The following is a 21,817-nucleotide window of genomic DNA, read 5'->3' as shown; positions in this document are numbered from 1 at the left end:
CAATAAATCTTCGGTAATAACCAACCAAACCCAAAAAGCTTCTAACTTCGGTAACCGACTTCGGAGTCTCCCATTGCGATACTGCATCAACCTTAGATGGGTCTACATCAATACCATTACAAGAAATAATATGGCCAAGAAAACTCACTTCGTTCAACCAGAATTCGCACTTCGATAACTTGGCATATAACTTCTTCTCCTTCAGCACTTGCAAAACAATTCTACAATGCTCGGCATGTTCCTCCTCGGTCTTAGAGTATATTAGAATATCATCTATAAACACAACAACAAATCGATCCAAATAAGCATGAAAAATACGATTCATATATTCCATAAACACTCCAGGCGCGTTAGTAACACCGAAAGGCATCACCGAATATTCGTAATGTCCATAACATGTCCTAAAGGTCGTCTTCTGAATATCCTCATCTTTCACTCTGATATGGTGATAGCCCGATCTTAAATCAATCTTACTGAACACACGTGCATCCACTAACTAATCCATCAAATCGTGGATCCTCGGAAGTGGATACCTATTCTTTATTGTCACTTTGTTCAACTGCCGGTGATCTATACACAACCTCATGCTACCATCTTTCTTCTTAACCAACAACACCAGCGCTCCCCAAGGTGACACACTCGGTCTTACAAACTTCTTTTCAAGCAAATCTTCTAACTGCTTTTTCAACTCAGCTAATTCCGAAGCTGACATATGGTAAGGTGCCATCGACATAGGCTTTGTACCTGGAATAAGATCAATCGACAATTCTACCTCCCTTTCTAGAGGTACATCAGGAATTTCATCAGGAAAAACTTCTGGAAATTCACACACCACTTCCAACTTATCATTCACTGCTTGATTCTCAATAGACAGGGACACCATCAACGAAAACATTTAGATTCCATCACTCATTAATTGCTTCAACTGCTTGGTAGTCAAGAACTCAGTTTCACCTTCTTCTTCAGCAGAAGAAAAACGCACCGTCTTACTAAAACAATTTATATGAACATAGTTAAACTCCAAGTAGTTCATACCTAGTATCACATCCATTCCACTCAACGGCAGAATACTAAGTCCACTGCAAAACTCTACCAAACATCGACAAAGGACACTTCAAGCATACTAGAGAAGTAGTCACCGAACCCTTAGCTGGGGTTTCGACAACCATTTCCCCATTCATAGACGACATAACAAGACCCAACTTAGTAGCACAATCAGCAACAATAAAAAAATGTGTAACACTAGTATCTATAATAGTAATTAAAGGAGTGCTATTAATGAAACATGTACCTCTGATTAGACGATCCTCATTCGCTGTCTGAGTACCAGCTAAAGCAAACACCTTCCCACTAGACGGAACTTTCTTAGGGTTCTTACACTGAGGGCTAATATATCCTTCTTCTCCACAGTTAAAGCAAACTATATCATCATGCTTGCAATCTGCAATTGTATGTCCCTTCCTACCACAACGAAAACACTGTTTCACATCACCAATACAAGTGTTACTCTTATGACCTTTCTCTCCACATCGGTAACAAACAATTTCAATAGGTGTATCCTTCTTCTTGGGTCTTCTCTCAACATTCACCCTCTGCTTACCCTTATCAGCCGGAGCATTATAAGGCTTAGTGTAACACCCCGTTATCCCAACAGCTAATATTAAATAAAATAAATCAGAGTTCAACAGCCAAACGGGAATGTCACACTGCTTTTCAAAATTTCTTAAATAGAATAAAATACTATTTATTAGAATCAACTTTGATAAAATATCAATGTAAGCGGAATATTTTCCAATCACTTAACATCAACATCCCACAATAAATTCTCCAATAATAAATTCTGGCACAAAGGCCTCAACATAAAAGTCATCAACATTTGTTCAAATAATAATAGAAAGGCTCCAACAACATGTTCCAAAGTTGATACATAAGGAATGAAAATAAAAAAACTATTTCCCATCCCGTTACATATCAGAGCCCTAAGACACTTGAGCCACCACTTCTACTACTCTTCCTCACCTGCAAGTTAACCATACGAAGGGCAACATTTCCAAGCAGAAGGGGTGAGATTCACAAACAACAATAATAGATATATAATTCATCAATTGAATCTAACACCATAAACGACAATAATACTCAATATACATATATGTTTCATAATCAACAACATCATCAACGTTTAACAATTTCAACCAACAACAACGACTCATGCAATGACATGACAACTCTACTACGACTCAACAACAAAATGCGACAATGCACATGCATGTGGTACCATTTTAACACGTTTGAATGACAAGGCATTCCAGGGCATGAGCCCTCACCGATTTGAATGGTTAAAGCATTCACAGGGCATGAGCCCTCACCAATTGAATGAACTAGCATTCACAGGGCATAAGCCCTCTCCAATTGAACGACAAGGCGTTCCAGGGCATGAGCCCTCACCAATTTATGATTATGCAATGAACTCCACTTGTGTATATCTACATACAACTCAACAATGCATATATACCGACAGCATAAACGACGACAACCACTACTCAACAATGCATATATATGAATATGACTTACACCTCAACAATTCAATTAATGATACTTCAATCTTTGAAATGAAATTCAACAACATGTATAATTTATTTAAGTATAAATATACATAACAGCCATCAACGATTCATCATAATTAATTCAACAGCTCCAGAAAATAACACAATTAATTATAATCATGGTCCTACACCAAAGTTAAATCAACAGTATTCAAATACATAGCAAACAGCTTCAGGTACTGGGCAACTCGCCTCGCGAGCACATCTGCTCGCTATGGCGAACTCCAGAAATGGGTTACTCGCTATGGCGAGTAAGAGGCGAACGAGAAAAAGAGTGCTCTCGGGAGTTTTGACATTTTTCTCACTAAATCTTCATTTTTAAGCTCCCTATTCATCTTTTTAATCTAAAAATTGTCCCAGTTGGTGGATGATTTCTCAGAAAAGTTTCTAACATCCAAACCTCGGCATTTGCACCAGCACCAACATTTGGTTGTTTCCGTACAGCTTGAGCTACAACCTCAAGTGCAGCAGCAATAGCAGCATCATTTCTTCCAGCCATCTCAAAACTCTACACCACAAACAACAATCAGAACAACAAAAGACAGATTAAAGTCGACACACTACACTATGTGGCTCAACACGACTCTACTATGTGGCCGGACGGACCAACCTACTCTGATACCAATTGTAACACCCCGACTTCCCAACAGTTATATTAATAAATAAAATCAGAGTTAAATCAACAACGGAGTGCTACACTTCTTTTCCAAATTTCTTAAATAGAATAAAATACTATTTATTCATAACAGTTCTGTCAAATCATAACAGTCATCGCAGCGGAAAATATTTTTCAAAGTTAAACAACTTCCAATAAATCCTTGGCACATGGCCCCAACGAAAATATCTTTAAAGATTAAATTCAACATCAACAGGTTCATAATGATACATAAGGAATGAAAACATGACAACAATTTCCCATCCCGTTACGTATCAGAGCCCTAAGACACTTGAGCCACCACTTCTAATATGCTTCAATACCTGCAAGTTACCCATACGAAGGGCAACAATTCCAAGCAGAAGGGGTGAGATTCACAAATAATAATGATAGGTATATAAGTCACCAACTTAATTAAATAACATAATTAACAACATATATCCAATAATAATATTCATGCTTCTTCAATTTTAACAACTCTTACTAAATCAACCAACGACGACAACAACGACTCAATATCTCCATCAACAACAACGACAACATCATCAACACGATCCACAACAACATCAACGACAACTACGACGTGGTACTATTTCCAACACGTTGAATGACTAAGCATTCCGGGGCATAAGCCCCCAACAATTTGAATGACAAGGCATTCCAGGGCATGAGCCCTGAACAGTTGAATGACAAAGCATTCCAGGGCATGAGCCCTCAGCAGTTGAATGACAAAGCATTCCAGGGCATGAGCCCTCAACAGTTTCCTAATCATGAAGGGACTCAACGTGTGTATATCAGCATACAACTCATCTACGACAACGACCGTGCATAATAACTATGACATACTCCCCAACTTGGTCAACATCAACAACCTATGACTCCGTTACTTAGAACGACAACTCACAACTTACAACTCGAACCAACACCTTGTATATTCTAATTGAATGCAGTTAAGCATAAACCAACAATCATCAACAATCATAATCAATCAACAACAACACAACAGTATACAACAGCGTGATATAACAATATCTTATGCAATTCAATGATGTCTAGCATTTGCACATGATCTAAGTAATACTTATACAATTTTATTATATTAATAACCTCAATTCCTCAAAACCAGCTTCATAGATCATCTTTTATATCCTATACATCTTTCATCGCTATCCCAAAGTTCAACTCACAACCACTCGTGCGACAAGCCACAAGAAACCTAAACAAGGCAGTCTGTCAAGCACTAGCTCGCGAGGCGGGAGCCTCTACTCGCCACGGCGAGTTAGGGTAAAACACTCAAGAATCCATTCTGACTCTATTCTGAGTTCAATCTCAGTCTAAAACTTTGCCTAATCATTATAGTACATGTTCAGGCTCTCATAAACATCCGGGGTTAAACTCACAGCTCAAAATCACGAAATCTTGCAAGCTCTCTAGTCACACTCGCTACGGCGAGTAAACTTGTTCACCATGGCGAGCTGCGAGGTGCAACTCGCGAGGCGAGTAACTCCTGCTCGCGAGGCGAGCGATGATCTTCATCACTCGCTGTGGCGAGGATCATCCCTCGGGAGGCGAGCGATGAATATCAGTACGGGCAGATTGCAGGTTTTCTCAAAAATTCACCCAAACCCATTGTTTTAACCTTAAAACTAATTCTAAACATCAATACATGAAACATCTAATGTCTGTTCATCACTTCTACATCAATTCACCCTAATTCCATCATTTAATCATCAATTCTCAACATAACCCTAATTCCCAATTCTCCAAATTTATTCATAAGCTTTGTTAAAACAGAATCATAATTATATAAACTAAAATCATTGCAAGTTAGCCTCACCCTTACCTTAGTTAATCGAAGTCGCAACCCCTCTTGGTCCTCTTCCCTTTTCTTTACTTTTCTCCCTTTTCTTTGTTGTACGTGAAAACTGCCCTCTCTCTTATTTTCTAATTCTTTATAAATATAATCTCCCAAATATTCACTTAATTCCCATTAAATTTACTTAATTCTCATATAACCCCCAAAACTCCAATTAAATTCTATTTCTCACTTATTCTATTAATTAATAAAAATAGTCATTTAATAAAATATACCACACCACAGAATCAACGTAAATCATTTAAAAATCATATAAAAGACTTTAAATCGACTAAAAATAATTAAATAAAATTGGGGCGTTACAACTCTCCCCAACTTAAAGAATTTTCGTCCTCGAAAATATACCCCAGATCCGACGATCCCCATCTGCTGTCTGAGTACCAGCTAAAGCAAACACCCTTCCACTTGCTTGAGCCTTCTTAGGATTCTTGCACTGCGAACTAAGATGGCCTTCTTCATCACATTTGAAACAAACAATATCACCACGCTTGCATTCAGCTATCGTATGCCCCTTCTTTCCACATCGGAAGCACTTCTCCTCACCATTGCAAACATTACTCTTGTGGCCTCTCTCACCACACTTGTAGCAAACAATCTCAGCAGGAACATCTCTCCTCTTAGGTCTCCTCTCATCATTCAATCTTTGCTCTCCTTTGTCAACATGAGCACTGTAGGGCTTCGGTCGACCCCGGAGGCCTGTCAGGTTGGCACGGCCGTGCCAACCTTAGCACGGGCCGTGCCGTCATTCTACCAATTTTGGTTAAGGTGGTGTTGTGATTCCTGGCACGGCCGTGCCAACTTAAGCACGGGCCGTGCCACCTTTCTGGTTCTTGTCACTTTGATTTTTCTTGCGTTTCCTAGTCAATCTCGGACAGTTACCTACAAAACAAAAAATATAATAGAAAACAAAGAAAGCAATTAAATTAGTGGGTTGCCTCCTACGAAGCGCTTTTTTATTGTCACTAGCTTGACAAAAATAAGGATAAAAATCCTTAAGGTGGGTCACTCAGAGTGAAATCAGCCACTACTTCATTTACTTCTCCGGTATTATAGATTTTAAGCCTTTGCCCATTAACCGTGAAGGATCCTGTTTCTTCAGAAAATATTTCAATCGCCCCATAAGGGTAGACTGTGCGAACTTGAAAAGGACCGGACCATCGTGACCTTAGTTTACCGGGGAAGAGCTTTAGCCTAGAATTAAAGAGTAGCACAAGGTCACCGCTTTTGAAGTGCTTCTTGACGATTTTCTTGTCATGCCAATTCTTAGTCCTTTCTTTATAAATGCGGGCATTCTCATAGGCATCTATCCTAAGTTCTTCTAGCTCGCTTAATTGAAGCTTTCTTTTTTCACCGGCTAAATTGGGGTCTAAGTTGAGGTTTCTAATTGCCCAATAGGCCTTATGCTCAAGCTCAACGGGAAGGTGACAAGATTTCCCATAGACAATTTTAAAAGGAGTCATCCCAATGGGAGTTTTATAAGCCGTTCGATAGGCCCAAAGGGCATCGTCAAGCTTACTTGACCAATCTTTCCTAGAGGTTGAAACAGTTTTTTCAAGGATAGCTTTGATTTGTCTATTTGAGACCTCCACTTGTCCGCTAGTTTGGGGGTGATAGGGTGTCGCAATTTTGTGCCTCACTCCAAGTTTTTGCAAAAGTTTTTCAAAATGTCTTGAAATGAAGTGAGACCCTCCATCGCTTATCACAACCCTTGGCACTCCGAACCTAGGAAAGATGACTTTTTTAAACAGTTTTATAACAATTTGTGTATCATTAGTGGGGGAAGCAATGGCTTCAACCCATTTGGACACATAGTCAACTGCTACTAATATGTATTGATTCCCAAAAGAGGAGGGGAATGGTCCCATAAAGTCAATACCCCAAACATCAAAAATTTCGACTTCAAGGATGTTGTTCAAAGGCATTTCATTTCTTTTAGTAATACTACCGGTGCGTTGACATTTGTCACATTTAGAAATAAAGGAATGCACATCTTTGAAGAGTGATGGCCACCAGAAACCAGAATGAAGAATTTTGAAAGAAGTCTTTTGTGTACTGGCGTGGCCACCATAAGAAGAGGACTGACAATGAGTTAGAATACTACTTACCTCGTTTTCAGGAATGCATCTCCTGAAAATCCCATCTGAGCCTCTTCTGAAGAGGTAGGGCTCATCCCAATAGTAGTGCTTGAGATCATTGAAGAACTTCTTCTTTTGTTGGTGGCTGAACTCAGGCGGTAGCACTCCTGCTGCAAGAAAATTAACAAAATCTGCATACCAAGGTGTGTCAGTTTGTGCCAATAAGAAGAGTTGGTCATCCGGGAAGGAATCATCCAAGGGTAACTCATCCTCATTGGTCTTGTAACGTCCACTTTCGTTTAATCGTTATTTAATCGAGATTAGGCAATTATATTATAATTATATAGTATATGCATGATTTTGGTATGTTTTGATGATTTGATCGATGACGTGTTAAGTTATGAGTATTGAAGGATTTGATTATGATATGGGAATTATTTTATTGTTAAATAAAATAAAGATTTGAAAATAATATAAAATATTTAGTTGAGGGCTGTTTTGATATTTTAGATAGTTTTGGGGGAGAAAGTGAGATAAGATAAGTAATTAGAAAAAGATATAAATAGGAGAAGACCTAATATTTTAGAAACCCATTGTACGTGAAAACTTTTGGAAGAAGGGAGAAAAGCCAAGTCTAGAGGAATCAAGGTAGAGTGCTGCGATTTTCTTCATTCAAGGTAAGGGTGAGACTAGTAATTCAATAGCATTGATTGTTGTAATTCTGATGATTAATTGACAAAGTTAGGATTGATTTAGAAAAGTTTTGGAATTAGGTTAAAACCCTAAAAATTGATGATCAAACGGTAAAACTTGTTTAGATTGATGTAGAAACCGTCCTTTAACCTTAGAATATGTTTAGGATGAATTCTGGAATCAAAATTAGGCTTTGAACCATGTTGTGTGATGGATTTTTGAGAAAAACCCTAGTCTGCCCGTGCTTCTGTTCATCGCTCGCCACGGCGAGTGATGATCCTCGCCTCGCGAGTGATGAACTTCATCGCTCGCCACGCGAGCCCCTTTCCTTCGCCTCGCGAGTTGTTTGGTCCAACTCGCCATGGCGAGCAACCCTTTCTCGCCTCGCGAGCTCAGGCAGAGAGCATGTCATGTTTCGTGTTTCGACCTTTTTAGTTGAACCTTGTATACCCTTGAGTACCTGAACATACCTAGTATTGATTAGGAATGAATGTAGGATCAGAGGGAACCCAGAACGACCTTAGTTTGGGAGTTGAGTGGTACTCGCCATGGCGAGTAAGAGCTCTCGCCTCGCGAGTACAACCAGGATGAACTTGATTATGTGTTTGTGCGATCTGTGTCGCACTTGTTGATCAAGAGTGAACCCCTAACTGGTAATGAGACCTAGTGATGTTGTTTAATGCAGACTGTAGAGTTGTTTAAGTTATATTAATATTAATTGGATAAGAACTATTGTATTGTATATTCATGCAAAATGAGAAGATGTGATAATAATGCAATTTATGTGCTATTGATATAATGATATCATCTTGATATGTGACTTGTTTATGCTGCTTCCGTTGTTTAACTAAGTGCATAAGTATATGATGAAGTTTAGCTCCAAATTATTGGATGCATGTTGATAAGTCGATTACGTTGTTTTGTTCATATGTGTCCATGCATAGCATATCATTGAGCTTTGTCCTCACCACGAAAATTAGGAGCTTTGTCCTCCGCACGTTTTATAGGAGCTTTGTCCTCCGCACGATTAAAGTATATTAATACTTATGATGACGATTGGTACCACATGCATATAAGGAGTCTAGGAGCATTGTCACATTGTCATGATTAAGATGCCTTATTGATGATGAATGGATATGTGATTACGTGATAAGTGTTCATTGATTATGTTATGTTGTTTATAATGATTGGATATATGATTACGTGATAACTGTTTAGCATTTATGCAAAGTTAATAAAGAAATGATTATAATGTTAATTTATGATTCGCAATTACATTGATTAATGTTATTTTATTATGAAATCTCACCCCTTCTGCTTGAAAATGTTGCCCTTCGTATGGGTAACTTGCAGGTGATCGTGCTTAGTGTGCAGTTGCTTCTGTGAGTGGCCTTGCCTCACTGTGTCGTCTAGGTCGCTCTGATACGTAACGGGATGGGGTTAATACTATAACATGCTTCATTCTTTTACGTGAACTGCCATGATAAATTATGCTTTGATAAACTCTTTTGAGATACTTGTTGGGCCTGCGTGCCAAAACGTTTATGATATATGTTTATGATTTTCCGCTGCTATGTTAAAGATATTTTGTGAAGGTTAAATTATTACTTAACTGTCTTTGGATTACGTTTCTATGTGATATCCCGTTTATGGTTTTACTCTGATAATTGTTTAAGAAATTTGTATATTGGGAAAACGGGGTGTTACAATTGGTATCAGAGCAGGTCGGTCCGTCCGGTCAATTAGAGAGTCGTGTCGAGTCTTAGTAATATTTATATTACTATCTTATGTTGTTGTTGCTAATTTTGTAGAATATCAGAAATGGCTGGAAGGAATGATTATGCGTTAGCCGCTGCTCCACAAGCTGTTGCCCAAGCTGTGGGACAACAACCTAACGTGAATGCTGGTGCAAATGCTGAAGCTAGGATGTTGGAGACGTTCATGAAGAAGAACCCTCCGACTTTCAAAGGACGTTATGACCCTGATGGAGCCCAGACGTGGCTTAAGGAGATTGAGAGGATTTTCCGGGTTATGCAGTGCACGAAGGACCAGAAAGTGCGATTTGGTACTCATCAGCTGGCCGAGGAAGCTGATGACTGGTGGGTTGCTCTTCTGCCTACCCTTGGGCAGGAGGGAGCTGTTGTGACTTGGGCTGTTTTCAGGAGAGAGTTCCTGAGAAGATACTTTCCGGAAGATGTTCGCGGAAAGAAGGAGATCGAGTTCCTTGAATTGAAGCAAGGAAACATGTCCGTGACAGAGTATGCTGCCAAGTTCGTGGAGCTGTCTAAGTTCTATCCGCACTATACTGCAGAGAATGCTGAGTTCTCGAGATGCATCAAGTTCGAGAACGGTTTGAGGCCCGACATTAAGAGGGCGATTGGATACCAACAGCTGAGAGTTTTTCAGGATTTGGTTAATAGCTGCAGGATCTACGAAGAAGATACGAAGGCTCACTACAAGGTAGTGAATGAAAGGAAGGGCAAGGGACAGCAGAGTCGTCCTAAGCCGTACAGTGCCCCCGCTGACAAAGGGAAACAAAAGATGGTCGATGTTAGGCGGCCTAAGAAGAAGGATGTTGCAGAGATTGTGTGCTTCAATTGTGGTGAGAAAGGCCACAAGAGCAACGCCTGTCCTGAGGAAATCAAGAAGTGTGTCCGGTGTGGTAAGAAGGGTCATGTGGTGGCTGATTGCAACCGTACAGACATTGTTTGCTTTAATTGCAACGGAGAGGGTCACATTAGTTCACAGTGTACTCAGCCTAAGAGGGCGCCGACTACTGGTAGGGTCTTTGCTTTGACTGGGACTCAGACAGAGAATGAGGATCGTTTGATCAGAGGTACTTGCTATATTAATAATACTCCTTTAGTTGCTATTATTGATACTGGTGCTACGCATTGTTTTATTGCTTTCGATTGTGTTTCTGCTTTGGGTCTTGATTTGTCTGATATGAATGGAGAGATGGTTGTCGAAACTCCAGCTAAGGGTTCGGTGACTACTTCCCTCGTATGTTTGAAATGTCCTTTGTCTATGTTTGGTCGTGATTTTGAAATGGATTTAGTTTGTCTACCTTTGAGTGGTATGGATGTGATTTTGGGTATGAACTGGTTAGAGTACAACCACGTTCTTATTAATTGTTTTAGCAAGTCAGTACATTTCTCTTCCGTCGAAGAGGAAAGTGGTGCAGAGTTTTTATCTACTAAGCAGCTGAAGCAACTGGAACGCGACGATATCTTGATGTTTTCGCTAATGGCTACTATATCTATTGAGAATCAAGCAGTGATTGACAGGTTACCGGTGGTGTGTGAATTTCCTGAAGTTTTTCCAGATGAGATTCCTGATGTGCCTCTAGAGAGAGAAGTTGAGTTTTCTATTGATTTTGTTCCTGGAACGAAGCCGGTCTCGATGGTACCTTATCGTATGTCTGCTTCCGAGTTATCTGAGTCGAAGAAACAGTTAGAAGACTTGCTTGAGAAGAAGTTTGTTAGACCAAGTGTTTCACCTTGGGGAGCGCCGGTTTTGCTAGTAAAGAAGAAAGATGGTAGTATGCGATTGTGTATTGATTATCGACAGTTGAACAAGGTAACTATCAAGAATAGGTATCCACTTCCGAGAATTGATGATTTGATGGATCAGCTAGTGGGTGCACGAGTTTTCAGCAAGATTGATTTGAGGTCAGGTTATCACCAGATTAAAGTAAAGGATGAGGATATGCAGAAGACAGCTTTCAGAACGCGTTATGGTCACTATGAATATAAAGTTATGCCTTTTGGAGTTACCAATGCACCTGGAGTGTTTATGGAGTATATGAATCGCATCTTCCATGCATTTTTGGATCGGTTCGTAGTTGTGTTCATCGACGATATTTTGATTTACTCCAAGACTGAAGAAAAACATGCCGAGCATCTGAAGATTGTTTTGCAAGTGTTGAAAGAGAAGAAACTTTATGCCAAATTGTCTAAGTGTGAATTCTGGTTGAAAGAAGTGATTTTTCTAGGCCATGTTATTTCTGGTGATGGTATTGCAGTGGATCCGTCTAAAGTTGAAGCGGTATCACAGTGGGAGACTCCAAAGTCCGTTACAGAGATTAGAAGTTTCTTGGGTTTAGCTGGTTACTATAGAAGGTTTATTGAAGGATTTTCTAAGTTAGCTCTTCCGCTAACGCAGTTGACTTGTAAAGGTAAAACTTTTGTGTGGGACGTCCATTGTGAGAAAAGTTTCGGTGAATTGAAGAAGCGTTTGACAACTGCTCCAGTGTTAATTTTGCCGAAGTCAGATGAACCTTTTGTGGTTTATTGTGATGCGTCCAAGTTGGGTTTAGGAGGTGTACTTATGCAAGAAGGTAAAGTGGTAGCTTATGCTTCAAGACAGTTGAGAGTTCATGAGAAGAATTATCCTACGCATGATCTCGAGTTGGCGGCTGTAGTCTTTGTATTGAAGATATGGAGACATTATTTGTATGGTTCGAGGTTTGAGGTGTTTAGTGATCACAAGAGTTTGAGGTATTTGTTCGATCAGAAGGAATTGAATATGAGACAGCGAAGATGGCTCGAATTGTTGAAGGATTATGACTTTGGTTTGAATTATCATCCAGGTAAAGCTAATGTTGTTGTAGATGCCTTGAGTAGGAAGACATTGCATATGTCCGCCATGATGGTCAGAGAGTTCGAATTGCTAGAACAGTTTAGAGATATGAGCTTGGTTTGCGAATGGTCACCTAAGAGTGTGAAACTGGGTATGCTGAAGATTGATAGTGAATTTCTGAAAAGTATCAAGGAAGCACAGAAAGTTGATGTAAAGTTTGTGGACTTGTTGATTGCTAGAGATCAGACTGAAGACAGTGATTTTAAAATCGATGATCAAGGTGTGTTGAGATTCCGAGGAAGAATTTGTATCCCAGACAATGAAGAGATTAAGAAGATGATTCTTGAAGAGAGTCATAGAAGTAGCTTGAGTATTCATCCGGGAGCTACGAAGATGTATCATGATTTAAAGAAGATTTTCTGGTGGTCTGGTTTGAAACGAGATGTGGCACAGTTTGTGTATTCCTGTTTAGTTTGTCAGAAGTCGAAAGTTGAGCATCAGAAACCTGCTGGAATGATGGTACCTTTAGATGTGCCAGAATGGAAATGGGATAGTATATCGATGGATTTTGTGACGAGTTTGCCAAATACTCCTAGAGGGAACGACGCAATTTGGGTTATTGTTGATAGGTTGACAAAGTTAGCTCATTTTCTACCTATTAATATTAGTTTCCCTGTTGCCCAGTTGGCAGAGATTTATATCAAGGAGATTGTGAAGTTGCATGGTGTTCCTTCGAGCATTGTATCAGATAGAGATCCAAGATTTACTTCTAGATTTTGGAAAAGTTTGCAAGAGGCCTTGGGTTCGAAGTTGAGATTGAGTTCGGCGTATCATCCACAGACAGATGGTCAGTCGGAGAGGACAATTCAGTCGCTAGAGGATTTGTTGAGAATTTGTGTTCTTGAGCAAGGAGGAACTTGGGATAGTCATCTTCCGTTGATCGAGTTCACTTATAATAATAGTTATCATTCTAGTATTGGAATGGCACCGTTCGAGGCTTTGTGTGGTCGGAGATGCAGAACTCCGTTGTGTTGGTTTGAATCAGGAGAAAGAGTGGTCTTAGGACCAGAGATTGTTCAGCAAACTACTGAGAAAGTTCAGATGATCCAAGAGAAAATGAAAGCGTCGCAGAGTCGACAAAAGAGTTATCATGATAAGCGTAGGAAAGATCTTGAGTTCCAAGAAGGAGACCACGTGTTTTTGAGAGTCACTCCTATGACTAGTGTAGGACGTGCTTTGAAGTCAAAGAAGTTGACCCCGAAGTTCATTGGTCCGTATCAGATATTGGAAAGAGTTGGAACGGTGGCTTACCGAGTGGGTTTACCGCCACATCTTTCGAATTTGCACAACGTTTTCCATGTGTCGCAACTTCAAAAGTATATTCCGGATCCATCTCATGTAATCCAAAGTGACGATGTGCAAATTAGAGACAACCTTACGGTAGAGACTTTACCGTTGAGGATTGATGATCGTAAAGTGAAGACGTTGAGAGGCAAGGAGATACCTCTCGTGAGAGTCGTTTGGTCGGGAGCGACTGGTGAAAGCTTGACGTGGGAGCTTGAGAGTAAGATGCTGGAGTCTTATCCAGAGTTGTTTGCTTGAGGTAAATTTTCGAGGACGAAAATCTTTTAAGTGGGGGAGAGTTGTAACGCCCACTTTCGTTTAATCGTTATTTAATCGAGATTAGGCAATTATATTATAATTATATAGTATATGCATGATTTTGGTATGTTTTGATGATTTGATCGATGACGTGTTAAGTTATGAGTATTGAAGGATTTGATTATGATATGGGAATTATTTTATTGTTAAATAAAATAAAGATTTGAAAATAATATAAAATATTTAGTTGAGGGCTGTTTTGATATTTTAGATAGTTTTGGGGGAGAAAGTGAGATAAGATAAGTAATTAGAAAATGATATAAATAGGAGAAGACCTAATATTTTAGAAACCCATTGTACGTGAAAACTTTTGGAAGAAGGGAGAAAAGCCAAGTCTAGAGGAATCAAGGTAGAGTGCTGCGATTTTCATCATTCAAGGTAAGGGTGAGACTAGTAATTCAATAGCATTGATTGTTGTAATTCTGATGATTAATTGACAAAGTTAGGATTGATTTAGAAAAGTTTTGGAATTAGGTTAAAACCCTAAAAATTGATGATCAAACGGTAAAACTTGTTTAGATTGATGTAGAAACCGTCCTTTAACCTTAGAATATGTTTAGGATGAATTCTGGAATCAAAATTAGGCTTTGAACCATGTTGTGTGATGGATTTTTGAGAAAAACCCTAGTCTGCCCGTGCTTCTGTTCATCGCTCGCCACGGCGAGTGATGATCCTCGCCTCGCGAGTGATGAACTTCATCGCTCGCCACGCGAGCCCCTTTCCTTCGCCTCGCGAGTTGTTTGGTCCAACTCGCCATGGCGAGCAACCCTTTCTCGCCTCGCGAGCTCAGGCAGAGAGCATGTCATGTTTCGTGTTTCGACCTTTTTAGTTGAACCTTGTATACCCTTGAGTACCTGAACATACCTAGTATTGATTAGGAATGAATGTAGGATCAGAGGGAACCCAGAACGACCTTAGTTTGGGAGTTGAGTGGTACTCGCCATGGCGAGTAAGAGCTCTCGCCTCGCGAGTACAACCAGGATGAACTTGATTATGTGTTTGTGCGATCTGTGTCGCACTTGTTGATCAAGAGTGAACCCCTAACTGGTAATGAGACCTAGTGATGTTGTTTAATGCAGACTGTAGAGTTGTTTAAGTTATATTAATATTACTTGGATAAGAACTATTGTATTGTATATTCATGCAAAATGAGAAGATGTGATAATAATGCAATTTATGTGCTATTGATATAATGATATCATCTTGATATGTGACTTGTTTATGCTGCTTCCGTTGTTTAACTAAGTGCATAAGTATATGATGAAGTTTAGCTCCAAATTATTGGATGCATGTTGATAAGTCGATTACGTTGTTTTGTTCATATGTGTCCATGCATAGCATTTCATTGAGCTTTGTCCTCACCACGAAAATTAGGAGCTTTGTCCTCCGCACGTTTTATAGGAGCTTTGTCCTCCGCACGATTAAAGTATATTAATACTTATGATGACGATTGGTACCACATGCATATAAGGAGTCTAGGAGCATTGTCACATTGTCATGATTAAGATGCCTTGTTGATGATGAATGGATATGTGATTACGTGATAAGTGTTCATTGATTATGTTATGTTGTTTATAATGATTGGATATATGATTACGTGATAACTGTTTAGCATTTATGCAAAGTTAATAAAGAAATGATTATAATGTTAATTTATGATTCACAATTACATTGATTAATGTTATTTTATTATGAAATCTCACCCCTTCTGCTTGAAAATGTTGCCCTTCGTATGGGTAACTTGCAGGTGATCGTGCTTAGTGTGCAGTTGCTTCTGTGAGTGGCCTTGCCTCACTGTGTCGTCTAGGTCGCTCTGATACGTAACGGGATGGGGTTAATACTATAACATGCTTCATTCTTTTACGTGAACTGCCATGATAAATTATGCTTTGATAAACTCTTTTGAGATACTTGTTGGGCCTGCGTGCCAAAACGTTTATGATATATGTTTATGATTTTCCGCTGCTATGTTAAAGATATTTTGTGAAGGTTAAATTATTACTTAACTGTCTTTGGATTACGTTTCTATGTGATATCCCGTTTATGGTTTTACTCTGATAATTGTTTAAGAAATTTGTATATTGGGAAAACGGGGTGTTACAGGTCTCCCGAAGTCGGGACAAGTGGTCAGCGACAACATTTTCTACACTCTTTTTATCTTTTATTTCAAGGTGAAATTCTTGGAGGAGCAAAATCCATCGGATCAATCTCGGTTTGGCATCTTTTTTGTTTAGCAAGTATTTTATGGCCGAGTGATCTGTGTAAACAATGATTTTTGATCCTACCAAGTATTGCCGAAATTTGTCAATGGCGTAGACAACTGCTAGCAGTTCTTTTTCTGTTGTGGCATAATTTACCTGTGCCCCATCTAGGGTCTTACTGGCGTAGTATATGGCATGCATCTTTTTTTCCTTTCTCTGACCTAACACCGTCCCAACCGCATAGTCACTTGCGTCACACATTATTTCAAAGGGAAAACTCCAATCTGGTGGTTGTATGATTGGGGCAGTGATTAGTGCTTCTTTCAACCTGCAAAATGCCTGCAAACAAGCATTATCGAACACAAAGTCTGCGTCCTTAAGAAGGAGGCTTGTTATGTTGACCAAGTGACTTCAAACACACAAGAGGGGGGTGAATTGTGTTCTTTAGAAAACGATTTAAGATAAGCAATTAAAAAAAAGATTTTAACCAAATAAAATAAAGTTCTTATAAAAGGTTTAAATAAATATGAAAATAGATACGGTGAGATAAAATAAATGACAAATAAAGTAAAAGAGATAAAGGGATGAGAGAAAAAGACACAAGAAGTTTATCCTAGTTCGGCCTAAAACACCAAGGCCTACGTCTAGTCCCCAAGAAAAAGCCCCTTGAGATTTTCACTAACCTAGCTTTTAAACGGGATAAGCTAGTAACCTTTACAAGATAGCGAGCACTCTCCAAACAAAACAATCCTTTGTAGAAGAGCCTCTAAACCCAAGAGATATCACCTCTCTTGAAACCTTGGGATCACACCCAATACAAATAAGAATTACAATAATAAAGTAATACACCAAATGTGTAGATATAACAAATTGAAGCACAAGAACTACAAGATAAACTATGTAGTATAAAATAGCTCTCAAGATAATAAATTAGCAAGTGTAAAAATAATGAGAGTGATGTAAAAGTATTTTTGACAATGTTTAGTGCAAATATTAGTTGTTCAAAATAGCTGTCACAAAGCACCTATTTATAAGAGAATGATAATGAAGTGCAATAGATAAAATAATCGTTGCCAATTAACTTAGTCAACTAGCCGTTGTCACATTGTGATGAAATAGGAAATATATGATCCCTTATATGAATGAGAACATGAAAGGCAACGGTAACAAAAAGATGTTAATGAACATGAGTCAAAATATTCTTTAGAAGTCATAACCAATTAATAAATGTCACAAACCAATTATGTCATGAAGATTTACGCTCAAGACTATTTGAGAAAAAAACATATGCATGATAAAAATATTTTTAAGGTAATGATAATTATGCAAATTCAAAATCAATTATAATTTTACCAGTCAAAATAATGTTATGCAAAATCACATTTATATGAAAATCGTTGTTAGTGTGTGATTTATTTTCTTGAGAGATTTTTAACCACTTACAATAAATTCGTAATAAAAATAAAATCCAAGACTAGAATGCTTGAATATTCTTTTCCGCTTTTTTTCATCTTTGTTCTTCTAGAACTTCTTTTGTCAATCATCAAAACCATTGTAATCCTGTCAAGGCATATATTCACATGTTAGTGGTTTAGTGATTGATGAAAAATCTTTAATGAAACGGCGGTAGAACCCTGCATGTCCTAGGAAACTTCTAATTTCTTTGACTGAGGTAGGAGGTAGCATTTTTTCAATAATTTCGATTTTTGCTTTATCTACCTCTATACCTCTGTCAGAGACCAAGTGTCCTAGGACAATTCCTTCTCTTACCATGAAGTGACATTTCTCCCAATTTAAGACTAGGTTCACCTGTTCACATCTTTCCAAAACTTTTTCAAGGTTAGTCAGACAATCATCAAAACTAGATCCATGCACAGAGAAATCATCCATAAAAACTTCCATTATTTTTTCAACAAAGTCAGAAAAAATAGACATCATGCATCTTTGAAAAGTAGCAGGGGCATTACAAAGACCAAAAGGCATCCTTCTATAGGCAAAGGTCCCAAAGGGGCATGTAAAAGTTGTCTTTTCTTGGTCATTAGGGTGAATGGGTATTTGGAAAAATCCGGAATAACCATCTAAGTAGCAAAAATGTGAATGCTTAGCTAACCTTTCTAACATTTGATCTATAAAGGGGAGAGGGAAGTGATCTTTACGGGTTGCTTTATTAAGCTTCCTATAATCAATACACATTCTCCAACCGGTGACGGTCCTAGTGGCAATGGATTCATTTTTATCATTTTTAATAACTGTGAGACCACCCTTTTTAGGTACAACTTGCACGGGGCTACCCCATTTGGAATCAGAAATTGGATAAATAACACCTGCATCTAGGAGTTTTAAAACTTCTTTTTTCACAAGTTCTTTCATATTAGGATTTAGCCTTCTTTGATGCTCAATGGAGGGTTTGTAGTCTTCTTCAAGAAGTATCCTATGCATGCATAATGAAGGATTTATTCCTTTAATGTCGTCAATGGTGTACCCTATAGCTTTAGGATACTTCTTGAGGACATAAAGTAACTTTTCAGTTTCTACTTCATCGAGGCTTGCATTTACAATAACAGGATAGGTAGAGTTAGGGCCCAAGAATTCATACCTTAGATTTGATGGGAGCGGTTTAAGCTCTACTTTCGGTGCCTCCTTGGGTAGAAGTGCTGGTTCTTCTTTTACTAACTCCTCCACACTTAGACCTTCCATTGGAGGAGTTCTATTCAACAGCTCTTCATAAGCTTTTGCCTCCCCTTCCAGTTTTGTACCTGCACTGTTTACCAAGCATACTTCCAAACCATCATGTGTAGATGATGCTAAAGAGCACTCTTTCACGCAATGGTCAATTATATCTATCATGCAACAAGAGTCCTTAATGGAAGGACTTTTCATTAGTTTAGCAAGTTCAAATTCAACAGTCTCTTTACCGACATTAAAAGCAAGCTTACCCTTTTTTACATCAATGATGGCTCCTGCGGTAGCAAGAAAAGGTCTTCCTAAAAGAATTGGTACTTGGTTGTCTTCCTCCATCTCCATTACAACAAAATCAGCGGGGATGTATATCTCTCCTACCTTAACGGGGACATCTTCTATGATTCCAGCTGGATACTTAACAGAACGGTCCGCTAGTTGTAGGGTCATCCTTGTCGATTTAAGTTCCCTTATTCCCAACCTCTCGTAAAGGGATAAAGGCATTAGGCTGACACTGGCTCCTAGATCACACATAGCTTTCTTCACTACTTCTGACCCTATGACACAAGGTATGGAAAAACTGCCTGGGTCTTTAAGCTTTGGTGGCAATTTATTTTGGATGATGGCACTGCATTCTTCCGTAAGGTTAACCGTCTCACCTTCCTCAATTTTTCTCTTTTTAGAAAGGATTTCTTTCAAAAATTTAGCATAGGTAGGCATTTGGGTTAAGACTTCGGTGAAAGGCACATCAATGTATATTTTGTTCATCATCTCTATGAACTTTTTAAATTGCTCATCTAGCTTAGATTTGGCAAACCTTTGTGGGAAAGGAATTTTCGGCTTAAAGGGAGGTGGTGTGTTTTCCTCAACTCGTGGTTCGCAGATCTCTTTCTCACTGTCATTGGATTTGGCTCTCCTTACGGGGTCTTCGAGTGGCTTGCCACTCCTAAGTGTAACAGCATTCATTTTGTTGGGATGGTCAACCTTATGAACTACTTGGGAGAGCTGAGTTTCAGAGGTTTTGTTGTGAGAGTAGCAAGAGAGTTGTTCAAAAGTCTAGTTTGGTCCTTAAGCTCTTGGAGCTGTTCGGATTGTTTAAGAAAATAGTTTTCCATTAAAAGTTCCATGTGAGATTTTTGAACAACTCTTTGGCCATTCTGAACAAAGTTTAACTGCTCAATACTACTTAGTTTGCAATCGATACTAGAGTGACTAGATAGGCCACATGCTTCACATGGAGGTGAGAAGGTAGGTGTGATAACACAAGTACTCATGCGATCAAGTCTTTGAGATAATGCATTCACCCTGGTAGATAGATAGTCAAAGGAAGAGGTTTCGTCCATACCTGCCTCTTTTTTAGAGGGTGAAGGATTGATGATTGCTTTTTCTTCCGTCCATTGAAAAAGGTTTAGAGCCATGTCCTCAATTAAGGCGTAAGCTGTTGTGAAATCCTTGTTCATTAGGGCACCACCTGCAGCTGCATCAACAGTCAATTTAGTGTTAGATGTTAGACCGTTATAAAAGGCGTGGATGATTAACCATTTCTCCAAACCGTGATGGGGACAACGGCTAAGTATTTCTTTAAAACGCTCCCACACATCGAAAAGAGATTCCCCATTTTTTTGAGTAAATTGGTAAAGCTTTCCCCTAAGTTGGGCGGTTTTTGATGGGGGAAAGAAGCGGCAAAGGAATTCTCGTCTCAGTTGGTCCCATGAGGTGATGGAACCGGGCTTTAAAGAATTTAACCAATTGCTGGCCCTATCTTTTAGAGAAAAAGGAAAGAGGTGTAGCCTAACGGCTTCTTGGTCGTTTTTGCAAGTTACACTAAGTCTCCAAAAGTTTGAGATATGTAAATTTGGATCTTCAGAGGGTGATCCAGAAAACTGGTTTTGTTGTACCAGAATTAGTAGCGCAGGTTTTATTTTGAAGTTGCTACCTTCAACCGTTGAGTAAACTATAATAGTACATGGCTCAGCTGAAGAAGGGATCGAATACTCCTTAAGAGTGCGTTCCTCAGCCATGTTATCTATTATTTTTATGCTACCCAAGAAGTCAAGTGTAGGAAAAGAAAGAAAGAAGAGGGGGAGAGAGAAGAGTTCTAATCACAAAGAAAGAGTTAATCAAATTAGTTTACTCCCCAGCAGCGGCGCCAAAAACTTGATGAGATAAAACCGCAAGTGCACGGTCTTACCGAAGTAGTACAAAAGAGTATCGTTCCGACAGGGAGTAGTTCAATTCAATTAACTATTTAGAGATGATTAAAAGAGAGAAGAGAATTGTAAGTTGGGGGTTTTCAAGCGTTTGAAAGATAATAATAATAAAAAGAGCCTTGGGATCGTTGGTTTCCTCTAAATGACAAGTCCTTCTCAAACCAAAACTATAAGCTTATAATGTTATGTTAGACGTAATTTCTCAAGACAGTTTCTCTTATGTTCCTCTAGCAACCAAGCCTATTTCGCTGACTTGATTACTATTAGATTTTGGTTCCTCTAACAACCAAGCCTATTTCGCTGACTTGATTGTTATTAGTTCCCTTGAAGATCGAAACTATATGTCTCAAAGATTGCAAAGCCTATTTCGCTGACTTTGCAATCCTTGTCTGAATTCACTTGTTCGAATATCAAAGCTCCACTTTCGTTTTATGAACTGATATTTGGAATAATGGATAAACAATTATCAAACCCTCCACTTTCGTTTCCAGAGTTTGATATTGGTTGATCCATGTTAAGACGGTGAATTCAGATAAGAAATTAGGGTTACAGAAGATTAAGGCTTAGAGCTCGGTTTGATTA

General features: G+C 38.9%; 1 protein-coding gene and 1 non-coding gene across 2 annotated transcripts; one reads left to right on the top strand and one right to left on the bottom strand.

Annotated features, from left to right (window-relative positions):
* Nucleotides 1–1,070: 1,070 nt before the first annotated feature.
* On the bottom strand, nucleotides 1,071–21,046 carry LOC112420087 (uncharacterized). The gene is made up of 11 exons (XM_039831952.1): nucleotides 20,962–21,046; nucleotides 20,330–20,502; nucleotides 19,283–20,030; nucleotides 18,548–19,186; nucleotides 17,929–18,073; nucleotides 16,247–16,737; nucleotides 13,704–13,717; nucleotides 6,141–7,473; nucleotides 5,480–5,701; nucleotides 3,004–3,053; nucleotides 1,071–1,625 (listed from the first exon to the last, which is right to left on the bottom strand). The coding sequence occupies exons 1-11, from the start codon at nucleotides 21,044–21,046 to the stop codon at nucleotides 1,071–1,073; spliced, it is 4,455 nt and encodes a 1,484-aa protein (XP_039687886.1).
* On the top strand, nucleotides 20,574–20,680 carry LOC120579800 (small nucleolar RNA R71). Its single transcript, XR_005645545.1, has one exon. It is a non-coding gene; the product is annotated as a small nucleolar RNA R71 (small nucleolar RNA).
* Nucleotides 21,047–21,817: the final 771 nt, after the last annotated feature.

Source organism: Medicago truncatula, chromosome 3, assembly GCF_003473485.1.
Source record: "Medicago truncatula cultivar Jemalong A17 chromosome 3, MtrunA17r5.0-ANR, whole genome shotgun sequence".
NCBI classification, from domain to species: Eukaryota; Viridiplantae; Streptophyta; class Magnoliopsida; order Fabales; family Fabaceae; genus Medicago; species Medicago truncatula.
This window is presented reverse-complemented; position numbering and strand designations above follow the sequence as displayed.

What these genes read in the sequence shown, in the direction of transcription:
- LOC112420087 (XM_039831952.1), bottom strand. Translation starts at nt 21,046, where the DNA reads ATGGCTGAGGAACGCACTCTTAAGGAGTATTCGATCCCTTCTTCAGCT. An exon ending in AGTTTACTCAACGGTTGAAG is followed by an intron (nt 20,503 to 20,961) that starts GTAGCAACTTCA and finishes CTGTTGATGCAG; the next exon opens with CTGCAGGTGGTGCCCTAATG. An exon ending in TTGACTATCTATCTACCAGG is followed by an intron (nt 20,031 to 20,329) that starts GTGAATGCATTA and finishes TCTGAAACTCAG; the next exon opens with CTCTCCCAAGTAGTTCATAA.